This window comes from Fundulus heteroclitus, chromosome 9 (genome assembly GCF_011125445.2).
Source record: "Fundulus heteroclitus isolate FHET01 chromosome 9, MU-UCD_Fhet_4.1, whole genome shotgun sequence".
In the NCBI taxonomy this organism is placed as follows: domain Eukaryota; kingdom Metazoa; phylum Chordata; class Actinopteri; order Cyprinodontiformes; family Fundulidae; genus Fundulus; species Fundulus heteroclitus.
The window spans coordinates 3080960-3106570 of NC_046369.1; the positions used below are offsets into that span (position 1 = coordinate 3080960).

A 25611-nucleotide genomic window follows, 5' to 3' on the forward strand; every position below is an offset into this window, starting at 1 on the left:
TTTTTTTTTTTTTTCCCCCCCAGTTTAATTTATCATGTGCTTTTAAATATATACAAACAACGAATCAATTTGTTTCCTTGCTGTGCGGATTATTTGGTAAAAGACCCACAGCATCTAAACTTGGAGCAGAAATGATTGCGTTCTGCCTACAATATATTTCAATCAAAATTGCAATTTTGACTTTTCTCTGCATTAACCACAAGCAACAAAAATGCCCTCTAAATAAAGATGTTTATAAACAAGGACTATTTAAAAAAAAGAATTTTTAATGTTTCTATTGATCAGAATATTATTCAAGATAACAGCTTTTAATTTAATTGGTCATCAATCCTTGTTGAACATAAAGTGCAAATTCCAACCAACAAGCAAGTCTATGTAATAAACTGATTGACCTGTACTGCTATGTATGATTATATAAACTCTAAAACAAGTAATAAAATTAGATTATCTCACTGCTGCAACTGTCTTCCCTTCCATGTGGAGGCAAACCCACTTCAAACATTTTACTGACACCTAATGGACGTGTCTAATTCCCTAATTGTTACATAGCCAAAAATTGCAGACTCTGCGATTTGGAAATTGCGGGTTTTTTTTTAAATCGCGATTATATTGAAAATGCGATTAATTGTTCAGCCCTACCGCCCTATTCGAAAGGAACTACAAAACAAGAACACTCAGCCATCTTGTTGCATGGGGGCTGTGACTGCCTTTGGTATTTTGTATACAGTGTACCTGTATGTATGTATGTATGTATATAGGTATGTATATATATTCTTGTCTCTGTCACGCTCTTCTCCTCCTGTGTGTTTTTGTCCTCCTGTGTCCAAAGTCTGCATTAATCTCCCAGATTAATTATTCATGTGCTCTTTATGTCCCCCTGTGAGTTTGACCTTGTCAGAAATGCGCCTGTTCTGTTCCGTTCTGTTCTTGCTTCATGTTCCCGAAGCTCTCCGAGTGTCGTCTTAACCTGGAGATGGTCGTTTCTTCTTCTTCTTCTTCTTTTTTCTTCCGTCCGTTAGACGAGCCTCCAGCTAATTCACCGTTTGAGTCATTGGCCCGTTTAGAGTCCGCCTTCTTCTGTTTACCACGTCTTAAAACGGTTGTCTGCGTTTCTAGAGGTTTGAAACGAAAGTTAACGAGAACCTTTGAAGTTAGAGACGCCGTCAGGCTGCTGTGACCCAGTGTTCAGCGAGCTGCGACCGTCATGGCGTTTCTGGCCTTGTCGTCTGAAAACTGTGGTTAGGTTCTAGATCGGCCCGTTTGCTAAGCTGTTACAGGAAATGAACTGTGCCTTTTTATCAATGTGTTCAGTGCGCGTAACGGTTTGATGTGGAGGTTTGAGGACCAGTGTCCTCTACATTCCTGTAGTAAGGATGCAAATGTCGGGTAGCTCAGCGACGCTTTAGCTGTTTCTGTGTCTTAGTGTGTCAGACCTGATAGCAGGAGGCTAGTAGCTGGTGTTTCTTTGTTATTCATGTGTGGAAGGACCTCAGAGCCGTTTAAAGGCCGATCCTCTTATTACCGCTGGTGTCTCAGACACAGAATGTTAACGGTCGACTTTTAGGCTGAACCCCGTTTCCTTCCTGTCGTGTTTTGAAATATTTCAATGAAAAAATGGGACATGCCACAAAGAAGTCGATGTGTCATCATCAATTTCCTACAAATAAAACATATGAGACCCCCAACAGGCTCAGAAATGGGGTCCAGCCTCGGCCGTCCACACGCTGGCAGCGCTAGATGTGTTAGAGGCTCTCAGAGCTGCTCAGGGTGCGAGTTAATGAGGAGAGACTTCTGGTACTCATCACTAACTCATCCACTCATCACTAACTCCTCACTCATCCATCTTCTCTGCTTCCTCCAGCCTGGTTAATTGGGGTCACTTTTATTTATTTTTTTATAGCTCCGCTCTCCTGTTCCCCAACACAGACTCTGAAACGCTGCGTCTGTCTCCTAACCTTCACTCACTGCTGTTTTCAGGTCTTGGAGCGACACAGAGAACTTCTACTCCAACGATCGCAGCATCCTGACTCTGTCGCCCATCGAGGCCAGCCGCTGTTGACTCCCGCCGCCGCCGCCGCCCTTAAAACACGCCTCCGGTGGGGGAGCGCGCCACCAATCAGCCGCCAGTCCTAATTACTCCCCCCTGGTACCGTTTTTTTATGAGCCCACTCCAGTTTAAAGTCAGGGACTCGGCTCTGTTGCACAGCCTGAACCTCTTCTGTGTCCCCGGGTCGGTCGTTTCTTAGAAAGACGAGCGTCAGAGGAACTGAAACGAGTCCGCCCGGTTGGCCGTAGCCCTTCGTGTCGGCAGATACAATCAGGACACGAGCAGGAAATATCAGATTCCAAGACTGCGAGTCCTGGAAGGTGAACCGAAGACACATTTTTTTTTTAAAAAGTCTCGGTTGTTCCCCGCGGAGATTTAGCTTGTTTGGTTTCTCTGAGCAGCTGCCAGACTCCTGAATCTTGGTGACACCTCCCACGTTCCGGTCTGTATTTTGTTTTTTTTCTACTAACGTCGACGACAATTGCTAAAGCACAGCTCAAAATGTTCAGGCAGGGAAAGTTTTAGACGATTCTTCCAGGAGTCCCTGAGCTGTCCGATCCACTGCTGCACCTTAAAATCCCCGTTCAGATCAGATCCTGTAGCGTCCGGAGGTTTCTGCTGAACCTGCAACTTAAACTCACCTGGTACCAAAGACCAAAGGCTCAAGACTGGAGTTTAAGGGTTTATTTTTGTGCCTGATTGTACAGAAGCCCGTATTGTTTAGTAGTTTTGTGTTCGTGTCTCTCCCCGGCGCGGAGCTCTGGAACGGGCCGGGTGTTTCTAAAAGCCATACACGTAGAAGAGGAGAATATATTTCTGATAATTCAGCTGCAGATAAAAGCTGCTAGAGCCTCTAGTTTCCTTGTACCTGTTCCCCCCCCAGAAAAAATGCCTTTTACTCCAGCAGCCTGGTGACCAAAAGCCTCTCAGCGTTACAGAAGCGCCCCGAGTAGCGCTTCAGTCGAGTTTAGGCCGGACAGAATCGAGCGTAGCGGCGAGAAGCTTCTGGAAAGCGGCGGCTGGAGTTCATCGAAGTAGACGGAAGAATGTTTGGTGTCCAGAGAAAATCCCTTCGGAAGGAGGGAAGAGCTGAGCGTTTGCACAAATCTCATGTCAGCGTCACATTTTCTGGGCTGTCGTTGCTTTTAAAAAAAAAAAAAAAAAGAAAAAGCCATTATGACCCGTCACCTTTTCAAGACCTCATTCACCTTCACCGCATGTGTTTCTGCTGTCCGTGTGTGAGTGAGTGTGTTGAAGTAGCTTTAGTGGCCCGCCGGGTCTCACGCTTCCTTCAGGTCGCTAAGCGAAGCATAGCGCTGCAAACCGGACGCCGGTGACCACGCAGCATGTCGGCGCGTCCAGGGAGAACGTGAAGTTAGAGCAAATCGCCCGTCGCATGGTTTAAAAAAAATGCTCCTCTGCAGCTCAGGACTGAATATATTAAGCTCCCATCTGTCAGTCTGTTGAATATTCTTGTTTATTATCTGTAAGGTGCACACAAAGGTGCAACTGAGGGTGGAAGTGTGTATTTATTGTAGCTGTAATTTTTTTTGTTGTTGTTGTTTTTCTTGCATATAAATGTTTCCATGATCACATTATGGCGTCGTGGAGTTTAAAGGTACATGTCCAGTTAATTATCCCCCACTGTTCCTCCACAGAGCTGTTTTCACTCAGATGATCTTTTAACCAGACGACCTCATACTTGCTTTTCTACCAGGACGGACCTTCATTCTTATGTTTGGGGGGGGGAGACGAGTTGATGCTGTTAAAATAAACTTCTCTGTTGTTTCATCGATCTTTTTCTGGGATGCCGTTGTATGAAGTCACCTGATTCTGTCATGTCTTTTTAACTCTGAAATTAAAACGGGGGGGAAAGTAGACTCGAAGTGAATCTTTACCTAACAGAGCCAGCTAAGACTGAGTTGCATCATGGGTATTGTAGTTGATATGAGCCACAGATTAAGCCTCTTGATCGTTTAGCTGCTTTGTTCGTCTTTGTTTTGACATTTTAGACTCAAATTTTAAACTCATTCACGGTGTTTAAACTTAATCTGATCTGCTTGGAGCTGTAGATATCACATGTAAATACTGTGGTCGAAAATATGGTATTCAAACGCATCCCAGTAAACAAAATTATCATCAAAAAGTGTAAAACATATTAAAAAAAGGGTACATTTGTTTAGATTCATTACAGAGTGATGCTTGAGAAAACCATTTCTGTTTCTTAGAAAGCTAAAATATTACCCAAGACCTGTGAATATAATTTTACTACAGAAAAGTTTGGGTTTAATTCAAACAATCATGAGAACGCTTCTGTTCAGTCGTCCAGCATACAGTCGATGACACCCTCCATCCATTTGCCAACTAGTTGTGCTAAAAGCTCCATCCAAGCATATGTGGCTAAAGTTAAAAAGGTAAAACGTGCTTTGGGGATTACTGCAGCCTTGAGAAGACTGTGACTGAAAAGTGCCATATAAATAAACTTGCCTTACTGGAGACTTTTTCCTTCCAACCAACTTTCCCTTCACAGTGCTTGTACTAGACATTTTCTTTTGTTTTTGTTTTTTTGCAGCTACCTTTTATGTCTTATCGGTTTTGTCGATGGTGGCTGCAGCTCCCTGCTGGACAACTCGCACTAAAAAAAATCCTTTTCTTGGTCCGATGAGATGTTCTTCTGTGAAACGAACCAAACGAAACACCGTCTCTGCATCGGTAGCATTTCTGTTTCTAAGCTCCCGGCTCATTGAGGCTTTCTCTGCATTGCTTTGACATCTGTCGACAGTTTCGTGGACCTCGGGTGCATTTTAAACTCTTAAAAACATTTGCTGGCTCAGTTGTAGATTTAATTAGCCTATAGGTCTAAAATCTCCAGCCGGCCTTTTGCTGTTCCTCGGTTCCCTGTTGGTGACGGCTCTGTTTAAACTGTGGGTTCCCCTTTTATCGCAGCGTTTGCATACGGATGATGAAAAACTTGTATTGTTCCTCCTTTAATGAGGTAAACAGAAGTCCACCCAGATGTCTCACTGTTACAGTTTTATCTGTGTGTGGGGGGGACCTGCAGGTTAACGTGTTGCTCATGGGCCCGGGGGCAGTTCTCAGTATGTAGAACCGACACCGGGTTTGGACTGGTTCTGATCTCGGCATCTGGCAGCCATCTGGGTCACCGCTGATGTTCTGCATGATGATGGTCGCAGGAGATGGAGGAAGAGGGCCCGGAACCAGACCTCTCTGCCTGCAGACCTGACGCCCCCTTGTGGTCAGTGTGCGCAGAACTGAAAGTGCATCCTCATGATTAAATTGGATCGTTTTTGGGCTTCTCAGATTAATGCAGCAAAAAGCTTTTCCATTAGTGCCAAGTCGCATAGACACCAGGGATCTTTTTCACGCCTCCGGTCCAAACGGACGTGAAAACCAGACTCCGACTTGATTTCAGCAGCAGCTGAGTCCAGATCAGAACCCCCCCCCCCTCTCTGGGGTTTTATTGTTTTAATAGAAGCAGGAGATTGGGTCCAATAAATATTTAATCGTCTCGACATGCATCAGAAGCTTAATTAGATGCCCTAATCAAGCTGTTTGAAACATTAATTTTCAAATAAAGGTTTCCTTAATGAGATCAGAATAAATAAGAGTCAGCGTGAAAGTGTCAAAGCCATCAGTTCTGTGCAGCACGATGCATTCATGCTGCAGCAAACCTCCGCCGTCGCTCTCCTGCTCGATGTCTGTAAATCTCAGAGGTAAAAATTGTGTTCACGTTTTTATGAGAATGATCTTTGGGGTTTTTCATTTAAGGAAGGCGCGAGTCGCCAGGGGAGTGACATAAGAGGTGGGCTAATAAACTTCAGTCCTCTATTTTTGCCACTATTTTCTTTATATAAAAAACTCAGAAAATTTAAGCATGTTGAGTGGCTTCCAAAAGCATTGCTCCTTGAACTTTAATTGCACTCACGACCCCCCACCCCCCCGTGTATTTTATTGTAAAAGACTATAATTGTGAAGTGCATCGAAGATTATGTAAATAAATGAGGAAATTAGCTTCTCGGCAGGAGGAGGTCCTGACCCAGATAAACGTGCAGGCCGCTGGCCATCGATGGATCCACAGACCTACGCCGGTAAGTCAGGCAGGAGAGCAGCAGCCAAGAGGTGCGCCGGATCTCTGGAGGAGTTGTAGAGCTCCAGGTGGGAGAATCTGTTGACAGGACAACTTCCAGACATCCGCTCCACTAATCTGTTTTCTACGTGGCAAGAAGAAAGCTATAATGTATATAGTTTGCTACAAGCCCCACAGAAGACACTACAAACATGGAGGATGACTCTCTGGTCAGACTAGACTATGATCAAACTTTCTGATTTACATTCAGAACCGTGTGTGTGCAGTAAAACCAACACTGCACACCATGAACAAACCATACCCTCAGCTGTGGTGACAGCATCATGCTGTGGGATTAGAGTAGATGGGATAATTAATGGTGCTAAAAACAAGAGAATCTGCAGAAGCTGCAAAAAAAAAGTTTGACATCAGAGCAGCTCAATGTCGCCCTGAAGATCCAGCAAGACCAGGGGTCTGCAACCTGTGGCTCTTTACACCTTCAGCTTCGGCTCTTAAAAACTGCGGGGGCAAAAACTTGGTCAATGTTTCTAAATATAAAGGTAATATAAAATTGCTCGCTTTAGGATGCATTTAGTTCTGCAATATATGCAGAACATTTCCAGAAAGAAAGAAACTAATGCTGTGTAGAATATTTTACTATAGATAAATGAAGTATGTTTTTTCTCATTAGGTTGCAAACAACTTGCTTTTTCATCATTTTGATGCCATTTGCTATAAAAATCAAATGTCCAATTGAAGAAAATGTATTAAACATAAACATACTGTTGGTTAAATAAAAACTGTTAATCTTTAATTAAAAAAAAAATTTAAACAAATTTCCTATAGTATACTATAAAAAACAAGCTCTTAAGTAACTTTTGTGGCTCTAAACAAAATTTGTTTAGCGGGTTTAAGGGCATAAATGGCTCTGCGGGTTGTAAAGGTTGCTGACCCCTGGGCTAGACCTACAATGATTGGCCTAGTCAAAGTCCAGACTTAAACTTTCATAATATGTGACAATAAAAAAAAGCAATTTTACAAGAAAATGTATCAAAAACTTCAGCCTCTAAATGTGCAAAGCTGCTAGACAACACTTACCGCTGTAATATTAAAAAAAATAAATAAATAATATGGATTCAGGGGAGCTGAGAAATCTCATTTACCACTTAGTGCCTAACTATTACAAGATTTAAACAAAAGTGTCTCAAGTTTTGTGCAATGAAACAAAATCTAAGAAAAGTTAAAAGGGATACGAATCATTTTTCCAGACCCAGAAATCAATAATCAATTTATTCTAAATGACCAGAAGGCCGGGTGAAGAGTTCCCTCCACTATAAAAAAAAGAAAAAAAAAAGAAATACATTCTTACAATTTTACATAAACACCACAGAAGGCCGGGTATATTTAGAAAAAAAAAAAAAAAGATTTATTACAATATTTGACAAGTCTAACATTTTTAATCAGCTACAAACAATCCAGGGAATAGGAGTTACAGTTTTAGTCTAAAAGGCCTCGTAGCACACCGTTAGTTAGATCCGCTGCAGCTCAGACGTCTGCGTGAAACTCTTCTGTGGGCGGATTTAAACAGAAACAAACATCTGTCTGCTGAAAGCCGTCTGTGACCGACTTCTCCTGCTTTAGGGGTTATTTGGGGTCAGATCCGGCACAAGAAATGAGATATATGGGGAGAAAACATGTTGAACTAAATGAATCTGGAGTGTTCCCGCTACCATCCAAACAGCTTCGACGTACGCTGCAGGGTTGTGACATCTAGGTTACTAAATATCTGAGCTTAAAGTCTGCAGAGAGACTGGAAAAAAAACTTTTATTTCCAGAAAAATGACACAAGTTGTTGAGCCGCTTTAAACTTAGCAACAAACCACCTCTAAGAATGAAGATTTTAGGGTCGTTACATCTGGAGTTTGTCCCGCATGTTAAGGGAAAAAGATGAAGACTGGACAAATTACGCACAATTTCTCTGCTGCACGTCAGGTTTTGTGCTGCCAGTTTAAGAAAAAAAACAAAGAAATTGAACATGAATAGCAGAAAAAACAACTTTACATGTCATGATTTATGGACCTGATAAGTTTGGGTTTACCCTAACAAACTTTTCCATCCCTTAAAGGCCGTTCATGGTGACAGGGAGACATTATTGGCTCCTGCTCCGTCCGTCCCGCTGGTGTCCCTAAGTTTGTCCTCGGGGGTCCTGCTTGTTTTAGGTCTCTCCAGTTTTGGGTGTTTTACAGCAGGGACACGTCTAAAACCGGCAGGACCCCCGTCGTTAAGGCCTGGAGTTGCTCTAGGTGATGTGAGCTTGAGCTCAAACAGCCCTCATCTGACTTAAAGATATAAAAGCTAACAGCAAAACCCACAGCAGGCTTAAATCGAAGGGAAACTGGACTTTTCAACCCCGGTTTCTCATTACTGGACCGGAGCCGATCGTTCTGATCAGTAACTGATGACTTGGTGCACATTTAATCCATTCTATTAATGGACGTTTCAGTGTAGTTTAGCATTTCCAGTGACCCACGTCTCCTTGGATTCAGGGAAATACCAAGACTGAAGCAAGGAGAGCTGTTCCAGTGGAGGTTCTGCACGACGTGACGCTGTAATGTGTGTAAAAAAAAAAGAAAAGAAAAAAAAAGGCAATAAAACAGAAACTTTAGGTTTATCCGCCTGAATCAAACACTGCTCTACATCAGATGACTTAAATCTCTGGGTCTCTTCTGCCGCGTCACTGTATTTGTGGGTTTAACTGGGCGACTCTTTACTTGCTGCTGCTCCCCTCCCTCTCCCCCTCCCCCGCCTCCTCCTCCTCCTCCAGTTCGACCAGAGCGGCGTGCCGACTGGCCTGCGAGCCCTCGCTGAAGAAAACCTTCTTAATCACGCCCGACTTGGGCGCCCGGATCGTGTGCTGCGGAGAAAAGAAAAGCGCCGTTACGCACGTTGGAACGGCCGCTGTAGGTACCAGATCGACTCGGGGGTCTGCGCCTTCTGATGACATCACTATACATGATTGGTTTAACGTTTGCACAATTACGCAAAACATTGTGATTGGTCTGGACAGCTTACTAAAGTAATTATAGCGGGGTGTAGGTTTTATTCGAGAGCGGGACTGCGGTTTGTAAACGGACGATTTTACGAAGAAATTCTCCGTGGTCCCTGCGCCTCCCGATGACGTCACATTATGGCAACACCACTCAAACAAACTACATAGAGCCTGCGGTCTGCATTTGTACACTGCAAAAAGGGAACTAAAATTAAGTACATTATTCTTGAAATGAGTGCATTTTTTCTTGATTTGAGCAGGCAAATAAGAGAATTTGCCAATGGAATGAGTATTTTTGCACTTAAAGTAGGAACAATTCATCTCCATCATCATTTTTCAAGTGCAGAATATCTAATTATCTTATTTTAGGGGTAGAACTACTAATCCCATTGGCAAATAGTCTTATTTACCTCCTCAAATCAATAAAATATAGACTTATTTCTAGAAAATTTTACTTACTTTTAGTTCCCTTTTTGCAGTGTAATGAATCCATTTTATTTAGTTACTTTAGAGGTTTCTTTTTTCTCAAAAGCTTCAGGCTTAAAGATGAACATAGAAAATGTATAATAATCAACCCACTTTAATTGATAAAAATTAGGTAAAATATTTAGGTATAATGATTAGCAAGGACCAGACTGGAAATTGTAAAACAAATATTCAAGCCATTTTACAAAAAAAAAAAAAAAAAAAAAAAAAAAAAAAAAAAAAAAAAAAAAAAAATCAACAAATATTTGACAGTTGGCTCAATTTTTGGAAGAATATTGTTAACAAAATTAATTTTTCCAGCATATATCTTAAATATACCAAATACTACAATAACAAATTCATCACAATTTCATCTGGAATAATAAAAAACATGTGATCAGAAAGAATGACATAGTAATATCAGTAGAAAAAGGAGGAATAAAGTTACTGGAAAATAACCGTAAATTAACTAAATAAAATTGATTTGTGACAAATGGAAACCGCAGGCATAATGTAGTTTGTTTGAGTGGATTTGCCATATAATGACCACCCGAGCCGATCTGGTACCTACACCGGCGTGACACGGAGGGTTAGGGTGTCTGTGCGAAGTCGCTCACCTCCATCTTCATGGCTATCATGACCATCAGAGGGTCGCCAGCAGCCACTTTATCTCCAGCCTTCACCAGCACCTGAACACAAACAGGAAGGAGGTCAACGTGTAGAAATGTGACCTCAGGACGTTTCTCCTGCCTTTACTGCTGAGGACGTTTCACGTGATCTTACACCCGACTGTTGAGAGCCAAGCTACGCTTCTTGTTTAATCACGCTTGTATTTATATAGATTTAAAAATGACAATACCAAAGCATGCAAAATCTGTTTAATTTACATAAAGTTAAGGTGATCTGACTCTTTTTGATCAAAGGGTCAGTACCGGTAGCTAGGTCTGGGCGATATGGATTAAAAAAATAAATCTCCGATTTTATCATACCAAATCCGATTAATCGATTTTTTTCCTCCTTTTTGTTTCATAAAAAGAAATCAAAGAAATTATTTTAAAACCTTGCTTTTATGTCAAGTATGTCGTCAGGGAGTTGACCTGAATTCAAAGTGCAACTAAAAACAAGCTGTGAAACATGCTTGTAAAACAAGATGGCAGCCGTGCCATTATAAACAATGAAAATATAACAAAACATTTGCTGCTAGTGGTATTACACATTGAGCTAAGAACAGGCTTCACTGCATTTGTGAACTTCAAACTAAGTTAAAAAAATAAATAAATAAGTAAATGAAGTACCTCATATTATGGTAAAAAAAAAAGTTTCCACTTAACAATATTTTGACAATATTTTTATATTATATATTTGCCTAAACATATATTCAGCATCACATGCTGTTCTCTTCATGGAAACCCAATGAGTGTATTGGCAAAATAAAATCCAGATTTTCCAAAAATGAAATCTTAAAGAATTGTAAATTCGAATTAATCAATTAAATCGATTTATCGCCCAGCCCTACCAGTAGCCCCCTTCGTATGACACAGAACCAGTAGCTCTCTGTTTCTAAAAGGCTGGTGACTGCTGATGTAGAGTAAAACACGGAAGTGAGATTTTTACCTGCTTCCATTCACTACTGGTACGTTTTGCACGGCTCACAAACAAAATGCATTCTACCTGTACTGACCTTTGAGCAAGAAGAGTCAGAATCATTTTTCGTGATTTTGTAATTTTTTTCTTAAATCTACTGTATTTTTTAGCCGCACTTAAAATCCTTAAATTTTCTCAAAAATCAATGATGCGCCTTATATTTGATCAAAGTTGTGCATACTGGCTGATTTTATTTGGTACAATGCGCTCAGAAATCTGTTAAAATGTGTAAATACGACTTGGGTTAGCAACCAAGCCGCTCTGCTCAATGGATATTAGGAGAATTACGGTAAATTGTCATTACTTGATAGGACCCCTGAGCTGTCTACCAGACTGCCTGACTGTAATGTCTAAACTAAAAGTGCGTTCATGTAAGACAGCCTGGAGTACGCACTAGCAATAATAAGCCTAGTAAGTTAATTCAATATAAAAGTTGCGATTATTTTGGCCTTAAGTTAGAAACAGCAGTGTAGTCCAGCTACGGATGGATAACTCTCCCTTTTAGTAGAGAGTTGTGTACGTGAGGGGTGGAGTGATATTACACACTTGGGAAGAATATTTAATGCACCTTGTGGTCAGAAGAATACGGTATATAAATGCAAGTGTGATTAAAAAGGAAAAGCAACCGGATAAAATACAATTTTAGATGCAGCTCAGAGGTGGGTGGCGCTTTGTTTTTTTGTTTTAAACAGGCCAACGGGGGCCACATGTGTTCCTTAGGGGCTACCTGGTCTACCATGGAGCGCTTTTAAATCTTTGGGTAAGAAGCCGGTCTGTTAGGTCTTCAAGTTGCAGCTTTCCAAACAGACTTCTTTGTAGCTACGCCCCTATTCTGCACATTTTGGTCACCTTCTCTGCCGCCCAGTGCTCTTTTTCTTTTTATGCTTCTCTATTTTCATTTGTTTTTTTAAATACGTTTCTTGATATGAGAAAAAAAAAAAATTTTACTATTGGAAGCCAAAAGCTACAATTGCAACCATTTTAATTAAAATGCCATTTAATGCTCGTTGTTGAGAAGCTTTTAGAGACGTCTCATCAGTACATTAGTTAGAAATCGTGTTGCATAATAACTCGTAAATGTTTCAGGATGTGAGAAATGTGATATTTTCTGGATAAGTGGGCTTGAGATAGCAAGGCTTCAAGCAGAATATTTGGCTAAAAGGCTTTCCTGTGCCCAGAGAGATGATGTGCAGCCTGGCTCTGCCCTGAGGCTTCCTTCAGGTGAGAAAATAGATGATTTACTTCACAGGGTAAAAAAAAAAACTTAATATAAGCACATAATCCTAAAATCCACCTGAATTGCTGTTTCCAGCTGATAAAGTGTGAAATAAATACACTTATATGGTCAGGCTGGCTGTGTCTTTTAGCTCCCAGAATCAATATGCATGAAAAATTAACATTAGCAGCATGTTCAATCAAATTCACCTTCTCTATGGTCCCGGTCATGGGGGCGACCGCTCCGCCCTGGGCCCCAGACCCGCTCACTGCAGCCAGAAACTTTGGCACAGGAACAGAAACCTGGGCGCTCCCTTCCTGCACAACAGACGGAGAGCACGTTAATACAAGTCGCTGTATGTTAATCTGTATTTAAAGTTTTTAGATTCAGGTGTTTGCTTCACAATTTGAACTGAATTTCTGGTCTCAGGATCAAACGTATCGACAACAAACCAGTTTAAAAAAATGTCACCCTCAGAAAGTCGTGGTTAAAACCAGCCAATGTGCTGTTAGGGCTGGACGACATAGGGAAAAAAAACAACTTATAGATAAAACAGAAATCATATTAATCGTTGATTATCAACAAATTCAAAACATATATTTTAAGTGCAGCCCTGCACTGCGAAAAGGGAGCTAAAAGTAAGAAAAATCTTCTTAAAATTAGTATATTTTTACTTGATTTGAGCAGCTAAATAAGAATATTTGCCAATGGAATGAGAATTTCTACCCCTAAAATAAGATAATTAGACATCCAGCATCTTGAAATAAGATGATGGAGATGAATTGTTCTTATTTTAAGAGCAAAAATCTTAGTCAATTGGCAAATAGTCTGATTTACCAGCTCAAATCAATGAAAAGACACTAATTTCAAGAGGATTTTACCTACTTTTAGTTCCCTTTTTGTCCTTGATTTGAGCAGGTAAATAAGACTATTTGCCAATGGAATAAGATTTTTGCACTTAAAATAGGAACAACTCATCTCAATCATCTTATTTCAAGTGCAGGATGTCTAATTATCTTATTTTAGGGGTCAAAATACTCATTCCATTGGCAAATAATTTGTATTTATCTGCTAAAATTAAGGAAAATACACAAATTTCAAGACAATTTTACTTACTTTTAGTTCCCTTTTTGCAGTGCAACCACCTTTTAGATACAGACACAAACACTAAATCAAAACTCAACCCTTTATTCAACCAACTTTTTACCAAAACTGCTAGTTTTTAAAAAAAAAAAAAAAAAAAAAAAAAAAGAATAAAAACATGTGCTCTCTGAACTCTTGGCGATGGAGCTTGGTTCCTGAGTTTGTGATTTGTTGGGAGGATGTAATGACTGTAATATTAACCTACATGATAGGCTAGAATGCAAAAGGAAGGAAAATTGTTATTCTATTGAACTTTTTACAGACTTTTTTCCCCCTAACATTGATATACACTGCAAAAACGGAACTAGAAATAAGTAAAATCTTCTTTAAAATTAATGTATTTGTTCTTGATTTGAGCAGGTAAATAAGATGATCTGCCAATGGAATGAGATTTTTGCACTTAAAATAGGAACAACTCATCTCCATCATCTTATTTTAAGTGCAGGATGTCTAATTATCTTATTTTAGGGCTCAAAATACTCATTCCATTGGCAGATAATCTTATTTACATGCTCAAATCAAGGATTAAAACACTAACTTTAAGAACATTTTACTTATTTTTAGATCCGTTTTTGCAGTGTATACATCATAATTGGACTATCGTCCAGCCCTATGTGCTGTAATTATTCAGTCATTTAGAAGTGGAGCGGTTGGACGGTACCATGGAGAAGAGGTGAACGGTGTCGTCCAGGATCACCAGCTTGGGACGAGACTTCACTCCGTTCACCGAGCAGCGCAGAAACGAAGCTCCGCCTTCCACCTCCACGGCCCCGCTCACATGGTACGCCTCCTCGCCGATCTGAAACGACACGGTTCTTCAATACCAGCACGAGTTCTAGAGGAGCGGCACGCCTAACAGCTCCTGTCGGTTTAGTTCTTCTAAAAAAAAAAAAAGGACAGGAAAAGAAAAGAGTTCCTTTTTCTACACATTTCCTACTCCGGGTTCCAAGTTTACAGTTTTTTTTTTTCCAATGTTTGATGATAAAGTACAAACATTTACTATAAATAGCCAGAATACAGACTGTCCGGTCATGAAATGAGTAAAACCGAGCTGAAGCCGCTTCAGGTCTGAAAACACGGCGGCAGGTCACCAGCGTCTGTCAGCCTCGTTTGATAATTGGTTTAAAATGTTGCATAAAACAATAACTCTGCCCATCATTTAGAACTAATTAATGCACCAACCCCGTCTGATCAATTTTTATTATACCCAAAAAGACAAAGCTCTAGTTTATTTCAACTACTCTGTTCTCTTCCAATCTGTTTTAATACGGCAGCTGATTTATTAAAAACCATCAATGTGAGAAAAGGGATATCATCTATTTTTTTATTTATTTAACCAGGTAAAAACCTCCTTGAGAATGTTTTTCTCAAATGGAGTCGTTTTCTTTGTTATCAGACAACAGAATGAGCATAAAGGGGGAAAAAAAAGGTGTTTAACTAACTGCTACACATTTAACAACTATCACTCCACCAAATACGGTTATAAATAAAATCCATGCGTTTCATACCGTTCCTCTTAAAAAAAAAAAGAGAAACTCAGAATAATGAAAAGCATGTGTTAATTTTACAAGTAAATAAAAAAAGGCAGGATTAATTCCCTCCCAAAAACTGAAGCACAAAAAAAGTAGAGATGCTGATTTCCAGTTTGTCTTTAAAAGTTTGAGCCACCGATTCAAATTTTTATGTTTAAAAAAGACCAAAAACAAATACATTTTGCTGTAATTTCTCTGTTAAATGTAACAAACAAATACATTTTGCTGTAATTTCTCTGTTAAATGTAACAAAATGCAGCAGGTTACTTGCTAGCAGCAGTCGTTTAAAATCCGACACAAAATGAAGAGACGACAAGAAACACCCCATTTACACAACAAAGCATCTAAAGTTTGATAAAGTTTAACAAAGCCAAAACAAGCACCTGCCATTTTATCATGTGTGTACAAATGAAATAAAATAATATCATATTGGCCCATAATGAAAGTGCTGATGACCAGGCAGGCCTGATCAATGGAAAATTAAGTGTTAAAATGGTGCTTATTATTTATTTTCTTATATTTTATTTTCCATAAATTAAATATAAATAACTCATAATAATAATAATAATAAAAATGTTATTCAATAAAATGTTCCTTACAATTCTAAATATATACAACATAAATGGCCACTTACAGGCAACCTCTGGTAAAGATGTTGAAGCACAACGTTGCACTTAAATCTTTTAATTTCATTGTTTATTCTATGTCAAAAAATAAAAAAATAAAAAATTAGGGCTGTGCATAAAAATCGATATAAAGATTAATATCGATATTTTTAAAAACGATTTAATATCGATATTCTGGCTTTCAATATCGATATACCTCCCAACCTCTAGGGGGCGTTATTACAGCGCAACCATTACAGTTCACAGCGAAGGAGAGCGAGTGAGACGAATTTGTGGAACGGCCGACAGGATTTTAGAAGCTCCTTTCTCCCTAAAATCAGATGTTTGGGCACATTTTTGGTTTCTCTGACACGTTAAATGCATTGAAGCAAATGCACTGTATTTTCCTGTTAATATGTCTGTGATCAATAAATAGAACATAAACATAATATTTGGTGATTGAATCACTGAGCATTAATTCAAAGTAATAAATATCGATATTGGAATCAAATCAAGCTGAGCTATGTATCGAGAATCGTATCGTATCGTGAGCTGTGTATCGAGAATCGTATCGAATCGGCTCATCCTAGATGATACCCAGCCCTATAAAAAATCTTTCATTTAGGTTGATCAGCCTGTCGAGATTTTTTTTATTAGCCCAATTTCTCTGAGCCACACCTCAAAATAGGAAAGACAAGAGAACATGCCCTTTAGGTAAGGCAGGTTTTTTCAAAATTCAGGAAAAGTTGACGACAAATAAAAGAATTGCTTAAAAGTTTAAGGCATCTGTGAGAAACAGGGCAGGTTTGTGCTGCCGCCACATGCAGCGAGGCAGGAGAAAAGAAAAAAACAACAAACATTTTGTGCTGTTATGATAAAAGTTTCATTTATTTTGAGGGTTTCTGCGCATCAACGGAGGCGTTAGGAAACGTAAATGAAAATGAATAATTTCTTTAGCGATCCAGCTCACCTGCATTCTGTAGCTTCCATCCGAGTTATACGTGACGACAACGTCAACCTCTGGAAATAAAGGAGGAAAACGTTGGTAACCATCACACAGGCGATCTGGACACACTTTTAGGAAGAAGGCTGAATAATGGAGGAGCTCGTTAACGCAGATTCCTCCCGGAGGTCGTTAAGAACCCAGCAGCACCAGACCATAAATGATTCAGCTGATTTTAACGAAAACTTCAATTTGCTTCCTGCAACGTCCTCAAAGCGCTCATAACTCGGTGCTTTTGAGGAGGAACACTGCAAAAACAGAACTAAAAATAACTTGAAATTAGTGCATTTATCCTTGATTGGAGCAGATTATCTGCCAATGGAGTTTTTGACCCCTAAAATAAGATAATTAGATACACTGCACTTGAAATAAGATGATGGAGATGAATTCTTCCTATTTTAAGTGCATAAATCTTATTCCACTGGTAAATTTTCCTGCTCAAGTCAAGGATAAATGCACTCATTTCATGAAAGTTTCAGTTATTTTAAGAACTGCTTTTGCAGTGAAGAAGATATGATTTCTTCTTTCACTGCAAAAAATAACTAAAAGTAAGTAACATTTTCTTGAAATTGGTGCATTTTAGCTTGATATGAGCAGTTAAATAACTCAATTTGCCAATGGAATGAGTATATTTACCCCTAAAATAAGATTATTACATACACTGCACTTGAAATAAGGTGATGGAGATGAGTTCTTCCTATTCTAAGTGCAAAAATCTTATTTCATTGCAGATTATTTTATTTACCTGCATAAATCAAGGATAAATGCACTCATTTCAAGAAAGTTTCAGTTATTTTTAGTAACGTTTTTGCAGTGAAGAAAATATGATTTCTTCCTTAATGCTGAGTTTTAAATGTGCACTGCAAAAACAGAACTAAAAATAAGTAAAATTTTCTTAAAATTAGTGTATCTGTCCTTGATTTGAGCAGGTAAATAAAGTAATCTGCAATGTAATAAGATCTTTGCACTTAGAATAGGAACAATTCATCTCCATCATCTTATTTCAAGTGCAGGATGTCTAATTATCTTAATTTAGGGGTGAAAATACTCATTCCATTGGCAAATGATCATATTTACCTGCTCAGATCAAGGACAAAAACACTATGTTTAAAAACATTTTGCTTATTTTTAGATCTGTTTTTGCAGCGTGTGTTCTGGTTGCTTGTCTAGATTTAGTTTTATTCTAATCAAATGTTTTTTTTTTTAAACGTGACCTTTAGCAGAAGAAAACCACCTACTGCCGTCTCCCAGCTGTAACGCCATGTTCCTGGTGAACTCCACGTTGTTTCTCCAACCGCTGCTGGAGCCGAATGGGGAGAACGGATCTGAAAGCAAAAGAAGACGACACAGGTGATCTTTTCTTATTTTTTTTCCCCCACGCCGTTCCTCCCTTCCTCCCCGCCGCCCACCTGCGGACCCCCGCGTGAACTCCTCCGTGTGCCGGCGCTCCCGCAGCAGCAGGCCCAGCGCCGCCTGGCAGACCGCCTCCCCGGAGGGCGGCGACTGCGGGGCGAAGAGGTCGGCGTAGTACCGGGGGATGAAGCTGGTGGTCACGCGTCCCGCCTCGAACTCAGGATGGCCGGAGAGGCTGAGCAGGAAGTCTATGTTGGTGTTCAGTCCTACGATCTGCGGGCGAGGCGAAAAGTTGGAGAGGGGCTGAAAAGCAGCGGCTAGAAGGCGGTGGCGCCACTGAGCTATATAATACACTGAGTGCTAATCACCGTCTGTTTGAACGAGTCGCTTTGAAGCCACCAGCCGCCATATTGGTACACCCTATTTTCCCCCAGTAACTAGGGAATATGTGCGCTACAGCATCGAATAACGAGGATTTTCTCATGTTCAGGGGGGCTTAAGACTTTTAAAATGTCAAATGCCATATACTTTTATGTTATGTTCTAAAAATATCAAGTACTGAGAAAGTCATGTGCTGAAATATTTTGCATTTTATTAATTTAAATATATATGTTTAACATTTATAAATATATAAATAACAATATACAAAAACATATATTTACATATGTGTATACATATATACATATACACATACTTATATATACATATATATATACATACATATATATACATATATACATATATACTTTGCTGCAATCCCTCATACTGAGCAAGCATGAAGCGACAGTGGGAAGAAAAACCACCCATTAACGGGAAGGAAAAACCTCCGGCAGATCCGGGCTCAGTATGAACGGTCATCTGCCTCGACCGACTGGGGTTACAGAAGACAGAGCAGAGACACAACAAGAGAAACAAAAAAGCACAGAAGCACACATTGATCCAGTAATCTGTTCTACATTAGATGGTAGTAGCGGGTGAGCCGTCTTCTCTGGATGATGTCACAGTTAACAGAACGCCGTTAATGTTACAGAATGTTACATGAATGTTACCTGTGAAACGTTTTCACACAGCCAGAAAACTGCTTCTTGTTGCAACCAAATCCTATGGGATTCTGTGAGAGTAGGGAGTAGCAAGATGGCGGCCAGTGACTTCAGTTTTTCGGCAAAATCAGCACTCCAGTGTATTATATAGCTCAGTGGGTGCCGCACAGAGGCGTAAGCGCGGCGTTCTTACGTTATATTGCCGTAAACAGTAACGTAGTTTCTTTAAGGCGGCGGCTCGGTCTTCTCCCCAAACCACCAGCTTGGCGATCATCGGGTCGTAGTGAGCAGAAACCTCGTCCCCTGAAACCAAAGCAGCAACAGAGCTTCTGCTTTTCTGCGATGTATTTGTAAAGCACGTTTCAGGACAAGGACAACGCAAAGTGCTTTAGTTAAAATATAGAAAAAAATAAAAACAGAAGGAAAGCAAGCTGGAATAAAACGTAGAAACATAATAAAAACATGAGAAAAAGAAAATATTAAAAACAGTTAGACTACAAAAGTTAAACTAATGATGTTTTCAGTAAAACAGTTTAACAGTCGAAGGCAATCCTAAACAAATCTGAACTTTATAGCTATTTCGTCATTATGTTGCACTACCGACTTTGCTGAACTTTTATAAACCATTTAAATTTAAAAGTACACAACTGAACTTTCACTGAAAAGTGAATTATTTTGCACTGCCAACATTGGACTTTTCAAATTAATGCCTTTTTTTGCACCATTAACTTTGCACTACAAACATGGTGGAACATTCTTCTGCACACTTTTTAAAAAACAGTTTTTCTCCTCCACTGTTACGTTCTTATCACTGCTTCACTCTATATTGTAATGTTATTTTATTTCAATTGCTGTATGCATACAAAATTACAATAAAGTTTGTCTAAGTGTTTTTAATCTTGATTTAAAGGAACTCAGACTTTCAGCACTTTTACAGTTTTCTGGAGGTTTGTTCCAGATCAGTGGAGCATAGGAACTAAATGCTGCTTCTCCATGTCTGGTTCTGGTTCTGGTTCTGCAGAGCAGGCTGGAGCCAGAAGACCTGAGTGGTCTGGAGGGATAATGCCCTGATAACAAGTCTGTGATGTATTTAGGTGCTAAGCCATTTAAGGATTTATAGACTAACAGAAGTATTTTAAAGTCTATTCTCTGAGATACAGGGAGCCAGTGGAAGGACTTCAGAACTGGGGTGATGTGCTCTACTTTCTTAGTCTTAGTGAGGACGCGGGCAGCAGCGTTCTGGATCAGCTGTAGCTGTCTGATCCACTTTTTAGGCAGACCTGTGAAAACACCGTTGCAGTAATCAATTCTACTAAAAATAAACGCATGGATTAGTTTTTCCAGATCCTGCTGAGACATCAGTCCTTTAATCCTAGAAATGTTCCTCAGGTGATAGAAAGCCGACCTTGTAATTGTCTTTAGATGCTTTTGGAGGTTCAGGTCTGAGTCCATCACTACTCCCAGATTTCGGGCCTGATTAGTGGTTTTCAGCTGAAGCAGCTGAAGCTGTGTGCTAACTTTTGATCTCTCCTCTATTGGTCCAAATATTATTACTTCAGTTTTGTTTTTATTCAGCTGAAGAAAGTTTTGGCACATCCATCCTCTGATTTCTTCTAAGAATCAATGCATGGAGTGATTCATAAAGTCATTTTGAGTCAAACCCAGCATTCCTCCGTAGGGATGCTGGGAAACCGGCTCACTGCAAAAACGGATCTAAAAATAAGCAAAATGTTCTTAAACATAATGTTTTTGCCGTTGATTTGAGCAGGTAAATAAGATCATCTGCCAATGGAGTATTTTGACCCCTAAATTAAGATAATTACACATCCTGCACTTGAAATAAGATGATGGAGATGAATTGCGCCTATTTTAAGTGCAAAAATCTTATTCTATTGGCAGATCGTCTTATTTACCTGCTCAAATCAAGGACAGATAATTTTAAGACATTTTTTTACTTATTTTTAGTTCGGTTTTTGCAGTGCTGAGCCCCAGTCAGAGCGTCCGCTCCCTACCTTCTCTGACCCCCGTCTCGATGCGGGTGTGCTGGTCGGCTGCGGGCGTGGACAGGTGCAGCAGGGGCCCGGCTCCCGGCAGGAAGTCGTTGTTTGGGTCCTCGGCGTAGATGCGAGCTTCGAACGAGTGGCCCTTTAAGGCGATGTCCTCCTGCAGGAGAGGCAGCCGCTCGCCTGCTGCCACCTGGGGGAGAACGATTGGACGATGGTAACCAGAACCTTTGGGGGGGTTTCCCAACACATTCCTGCAATCTCAGCTCACCCTGAGCTGCCACTCCACCAGGTCGACCCCGGTGATCATCTCACTGACAGGATGCTCCACCTGCAGCCTGGTGTTCATCTCCATGAAGTAGAAGTTGTGCTGGGCGTCCATTATGAACTCCACCGTACCTGCAAGGCGAGAAGGAACGAAAGTTACGAAACGCGCGTCGTGTTCGGCGTCTGAGCGAGCCGCGGCGAGGCGGCGAGCTTCACCTGCGCCGACGTAGTTCACCGCCTTGGCGGCTCTGACAGCCGCCTCGCCCAGCTTCCTCCGGACCTCAGGGCTGATTCCAGGCTGGGGGCAGATTCAGAAAGAAACAAAATCGTTCAGAAGGTCCAGGAATCCACACTCAGACTCAGGCGTCCAGAGTTTAACCTTTTTTTAGTCGATTTCTGAGTTTAAACACAAAAAGTAATTCATGCAGTTTTCTGCAAATATGATTCTTTACGTCTGGGACCTGACAGACGGATAGAAAGTTCTAGATTATTGCAGGAGAGCTGCTTCAGCTTCCTGTTTTGAATGAACAAATATTTTTTTCTTTTGGATTTTTTGCGGCTCTAGTGGCTCGCTTTTATTCACAGTAGACTGACCGGAAAGGGGTGGAAGAAGGGGGTTCTTCAAACCCGGGTCGACCGCGTCGAGGACTAAAGGCCTCCAAACACGAGTCGTGCTACCCGCTACGCCACGAGCGCGCTCCAAATGAACAAATATGTCGCCACCCCTCATTTACCCCTGGTGCCTCCTCGATTATCTTCTGGTGTCTCCTCTGGACGCTGCAGTCCCTCTCAAAGAGATACACGGCGTTTCCGTGCATGTCCCCGAACACCTGGACTTCCACGTGTCTGTGGAACGTTACGACAGTAAAAACGGGGATTTAAAGAACCTGTAAGAACTGCAATGTTAAAAAAAATGATAATAATAATAATATAGCAAGCGTTCGCCACCTGGGATCCTCCACGAACTTCTCCACCAGCATCACGTCGTCGTTGAAGGACTTGCGGGCTTCTCGTCGCGCCGACTCCAGCTGCTCCAAGAAGTCGGCGTCTGACCGAGCGATGCGCATTCCCTGAAACGGGCACCGTCGCTTTAAGCCGGCAGGAAACGAGCAGCGAAACCCCCCGGAGTCGACCGTTCCCCTCTCACCTTCCCTCCTCCTCCACGGACCGCCTTGATCATGACGGGATAGCCGATCCGCGCCGCCTCCGCCTGCAGCCTCTCGTTGGATTGGTCCTCTCCGTGGTAGCCGCCTATGATCGGCACGCCGGCGGCGGACATGATGTGCTTGGACGTGCTGCGAATGAAGACAAGTTCACGTGACGGGTAAAAAAAATCACCTTCAAATGCGGCCAAACCGGACGGGATTCACCTCTTGATGCCCATGTCTCGGATGGCGGAGGAAGGAGGCCCGATGAAGACGATCCCTTCCTGTTTGCACGCCTCGGCAAACTCCGTGTTTTCAGACAGGAAGCCGTAGCCCGGGTGGACCGCCTGCGCGCACAGACGTGTTTCAGCTACAGTAAACGCGCCACAACCTCTATAAAGCGGCGTTACCCACGTGTGATCCGGATCTTTTGGCCACTTCCAGAACTTTCTCCATAGAGAGGTAGCTCTGCTGGGAAGCAGCCGGCCCGATGTTGTAGGCCTCATCCGCCTGCAATGAGCAAAGTTAGGAGCAGACGTGGAAAAAAACACAAACACAACACAGGAGCTTTCTGAGCATGCAGCTGATGTAGCGTCTCACCATGGCCACATGCATGGAGTCCCTGTCTGCATCGCTGTACACCGCCACCGAGCGGACGCCCATCTTCTTAGCCGTTCGCATCACGCGGCACGCGATCTCTCCTCGGTTGGCGATCAGCACCTTTTCGATCCTTCCCACCTCTGCAGGGTTTGAGAAACAGACCTCGGTATTCTTACCCGGATAAAAGCCTTTCCTGACGTTACGTTAGGGCTGTGGACTTTAGATTTGATCACGATATATTGTGGTAATGTCACCATAACGATAAAAGCGATGATAAAAGACTATTTACATTTTCTTGCAGTCTGTTTCAGGAAACTGTGTCTGTGACTGCAGGTCTATTGTAGTCCAATAAGCACAAATACTGTCTTAAAAAATGTAAAACAAGCAACTTTTGTTTACATAAAGAAGTGTGATTTTTATTACTAAACTGCACAAAGTAAGTATATTTAATTGTGGTTTTTAATTTATTGATATTTTTATAAGAAAATAACAATCCTGACAACACTGGTAGTTGTTGGGAGTTTTCAGACACCACTAGTTGGAATTAATAATTGTCTAGATAAATCCAAATTCTTCTCATGATAAGACATTTTTAATGATAACGATAAAACAATACAATAAAGGCCCTAAGAATCGTTATAATCTAAACAAATTAATTTTGCTAAGCTATTGATCAAAAACGTACTCTATCCAGTGTCAGTCTGTCCCATTTCAAATGTGTTTGGGGAAAAAAGCAAACATGGGGAGAATCAGGACCCAAAGTCTCTTTAATTAAATAATTTAAATAAATTTCATACTAATTGCTGAATAAAATCTTAATTAGGGCATAACATGCAAATCCTGAGAGAAAGCCTGCCAGGTCGTGGTGGGGCTTTACCTTCACACAAGACAGCAAAAATAAACAGTCAGAGCTACAACGGAAGGGTTTAGATCAACTCCTATTCCTCTTTTAGAATGGCCTAGTCAAAGCACAATCCCTAAACCCAGCTAAGAATCTGTAGCAAGGCCTAAAAATGATATCCAATCTGAGAGAGCTACAGCTATTTAACAAAGAAGAATAAGCAAAAATTATAGTCTCAGGATGTGCAAAGCAGGCAGAGGCATACTCCAGAAGGTGGGCAATTGCTGCCAAAGTATCGACTCTGGGAGACTGAATTTAAAAAATGCATCACACACTTAAGCAATAATTATATAAACATATACGTCTGTTTTAATCTCACAAAAATCCTGATGAAATACACTGAAGTGTGTGGTTGTCACATGTCATATAAAGTAAAAAAATAAATAAATACAAATAAATCAGCGTTATAAGTGGTCAGCCAATGAGATTGTTGTAATGTGGTTTATAACATCATTTAATTTTGCTTTGAAGAGGGAAATTGTAAAAGATCAATTTGCAGTATTGGAATGTTTCCCCCCATTTTTTTGCTTTAAATAAGGAAGTTTTATCATAGAAGCCTTAAACTGAACTGGGATCTAAACTCAGTCAACTTCGTAGTGATTGTACGTCACTCTCATGGTACAGGGATTAAATTAAGTGATCTTTCTTTCTCACCTCCAGAAACAAGCCTCACTCCTCTTTTGGTCCATGCCAGCTTCCTGGGGAAAGGAAACAACATCCTGGCTTTAGTTGTTTTACTGTCAACATTATAAAAGGGCGTTAAATGATCAGATTCTTGTGGCTGAGGAGTCAAAGCAGAGACTTGAAGAGAGAAAACCTTCAGGTCTCAGAAGTAAACAAACTAGCAGCTTCATTAGCATTCGGCTAACTTAGTTTAACCTTGCTCGGTTCGTTTCTGTTCTACTGGCTGGCCCGGTCTGAATTGTTTCAATTACCGTCCGGATTCAAGATGGGGAAACACAACAATGTCATGGAGATAACAATTATTGAACATCATCGAGTAAATGAGGATCTTTAGTGCGGATCAGGGTCCTTACTTCGGGATGGAGGGTAAACTCAAGACAGGCTACAAACAGGAAAGCTAACCCTGAACAGTGGTGCGAGCTAAGGATTAAACAGAGGGACGCAGAGCATTTATAGCGCATAAATTAACCAGGTATGTGGTTTACTCACTGTGTGAATATCCTCAGACCCTGCAGTGTTGGAAAACTCAGAATAACTGCAGCCATGGCTGTCAGCTGCTAGCCCTGCTAGCTAGCTGCCTGCCAGACAGATGAGCGAAACGCGAAGCTGGAGTGAACCAAACAAATTATGTATATTCTGGTCCTTTGGTGATAACTTAAATACGTACGGTAATAAACTATATAAAAAACTGTAATAAACTATATAAAAAACGAGTGACGTTACATTTGGTTTTTTTTCTGTTATTGAAACTATTTCGGACCCTACTGAGCACCCGTAGCGTTAAATGACCAATCAGAAAGCGCGCTGCGGAGGCGGGGAGGAAGATG

General features: G+C 40.9%; 2 protein-coding genes across 4 annotated transcripts in view; one reads left to right on the forward strand and one right to left on the reverse strand.

Annotated features, from left to right (window-relative positions):
- Positions 1-3211, forward strand: part of atp11b (ATPase phospholipid transporting 11B (putative)) — a 67813-nt gene extending 64602 nt beyond the window's left edge. For both annotated transcript variants that reach the window (XR_004931649.1, XM_036140839.1), the window contains one exon: positions 1978-3211. Coding sequence is in view for 1 of the 2 variants with exons in the window: in XM_036140839.1 (XP_035996732.1) it covers positions 1978-2059 (82 nt within the window). In the remaining variant the exon portion in view is untranslated. The remainder of the gene's footprint in view (positions 1-1977) is intronic.
- A 4322-nt stretch (positions 3212-7533) lies between these two features.
- mccc1 (methylcrotonoyl-CoA carboxylase 1 (alpha)) lies at positions 7534-25568 on the reverse strand. Of its 2 annotated transcripts, XM_036140844.1 has the most exons (19): positions 25274-25568; positions 24755-24798; positions 23200-23339; positions 23014-23109; positions 22825-22946; positions 22602-22749; positions 22403-22524; positions 22189-22300; positions 21671-21752; positions 21459-21586; positions 21197-21380; positions 19378-19487; positions 18201-18417; positions 18030-18116; positions 16759-16808; positions 14313-14450; positions 12718-12825; positions 10266-10337; positions 8902-9048 (listed from the first exon to the last, which is right to left on the reverse strand). In XM_036140844.1, the coding sequence occupies exons 1-19, from the start codon at positions 25327-25329 to the stop codon at positions 8902-8904; spliced, it is 2163 nt and encodes a 720-aa protein (XP_035996737.1). In that variant the 5' UTR covers positions 25330-25568. The 2 variants fall into 2 exon arrangements, with proteins under 2 accessions (XP_035996738.1, XP_035996737.1); XM_036140845.1 differs by lacking the exon at positions 25274-25568 and having other exon boundaries at positions 7534-9048.
- Positions 25569-25611: the final 43 nt, after the last annotated feature.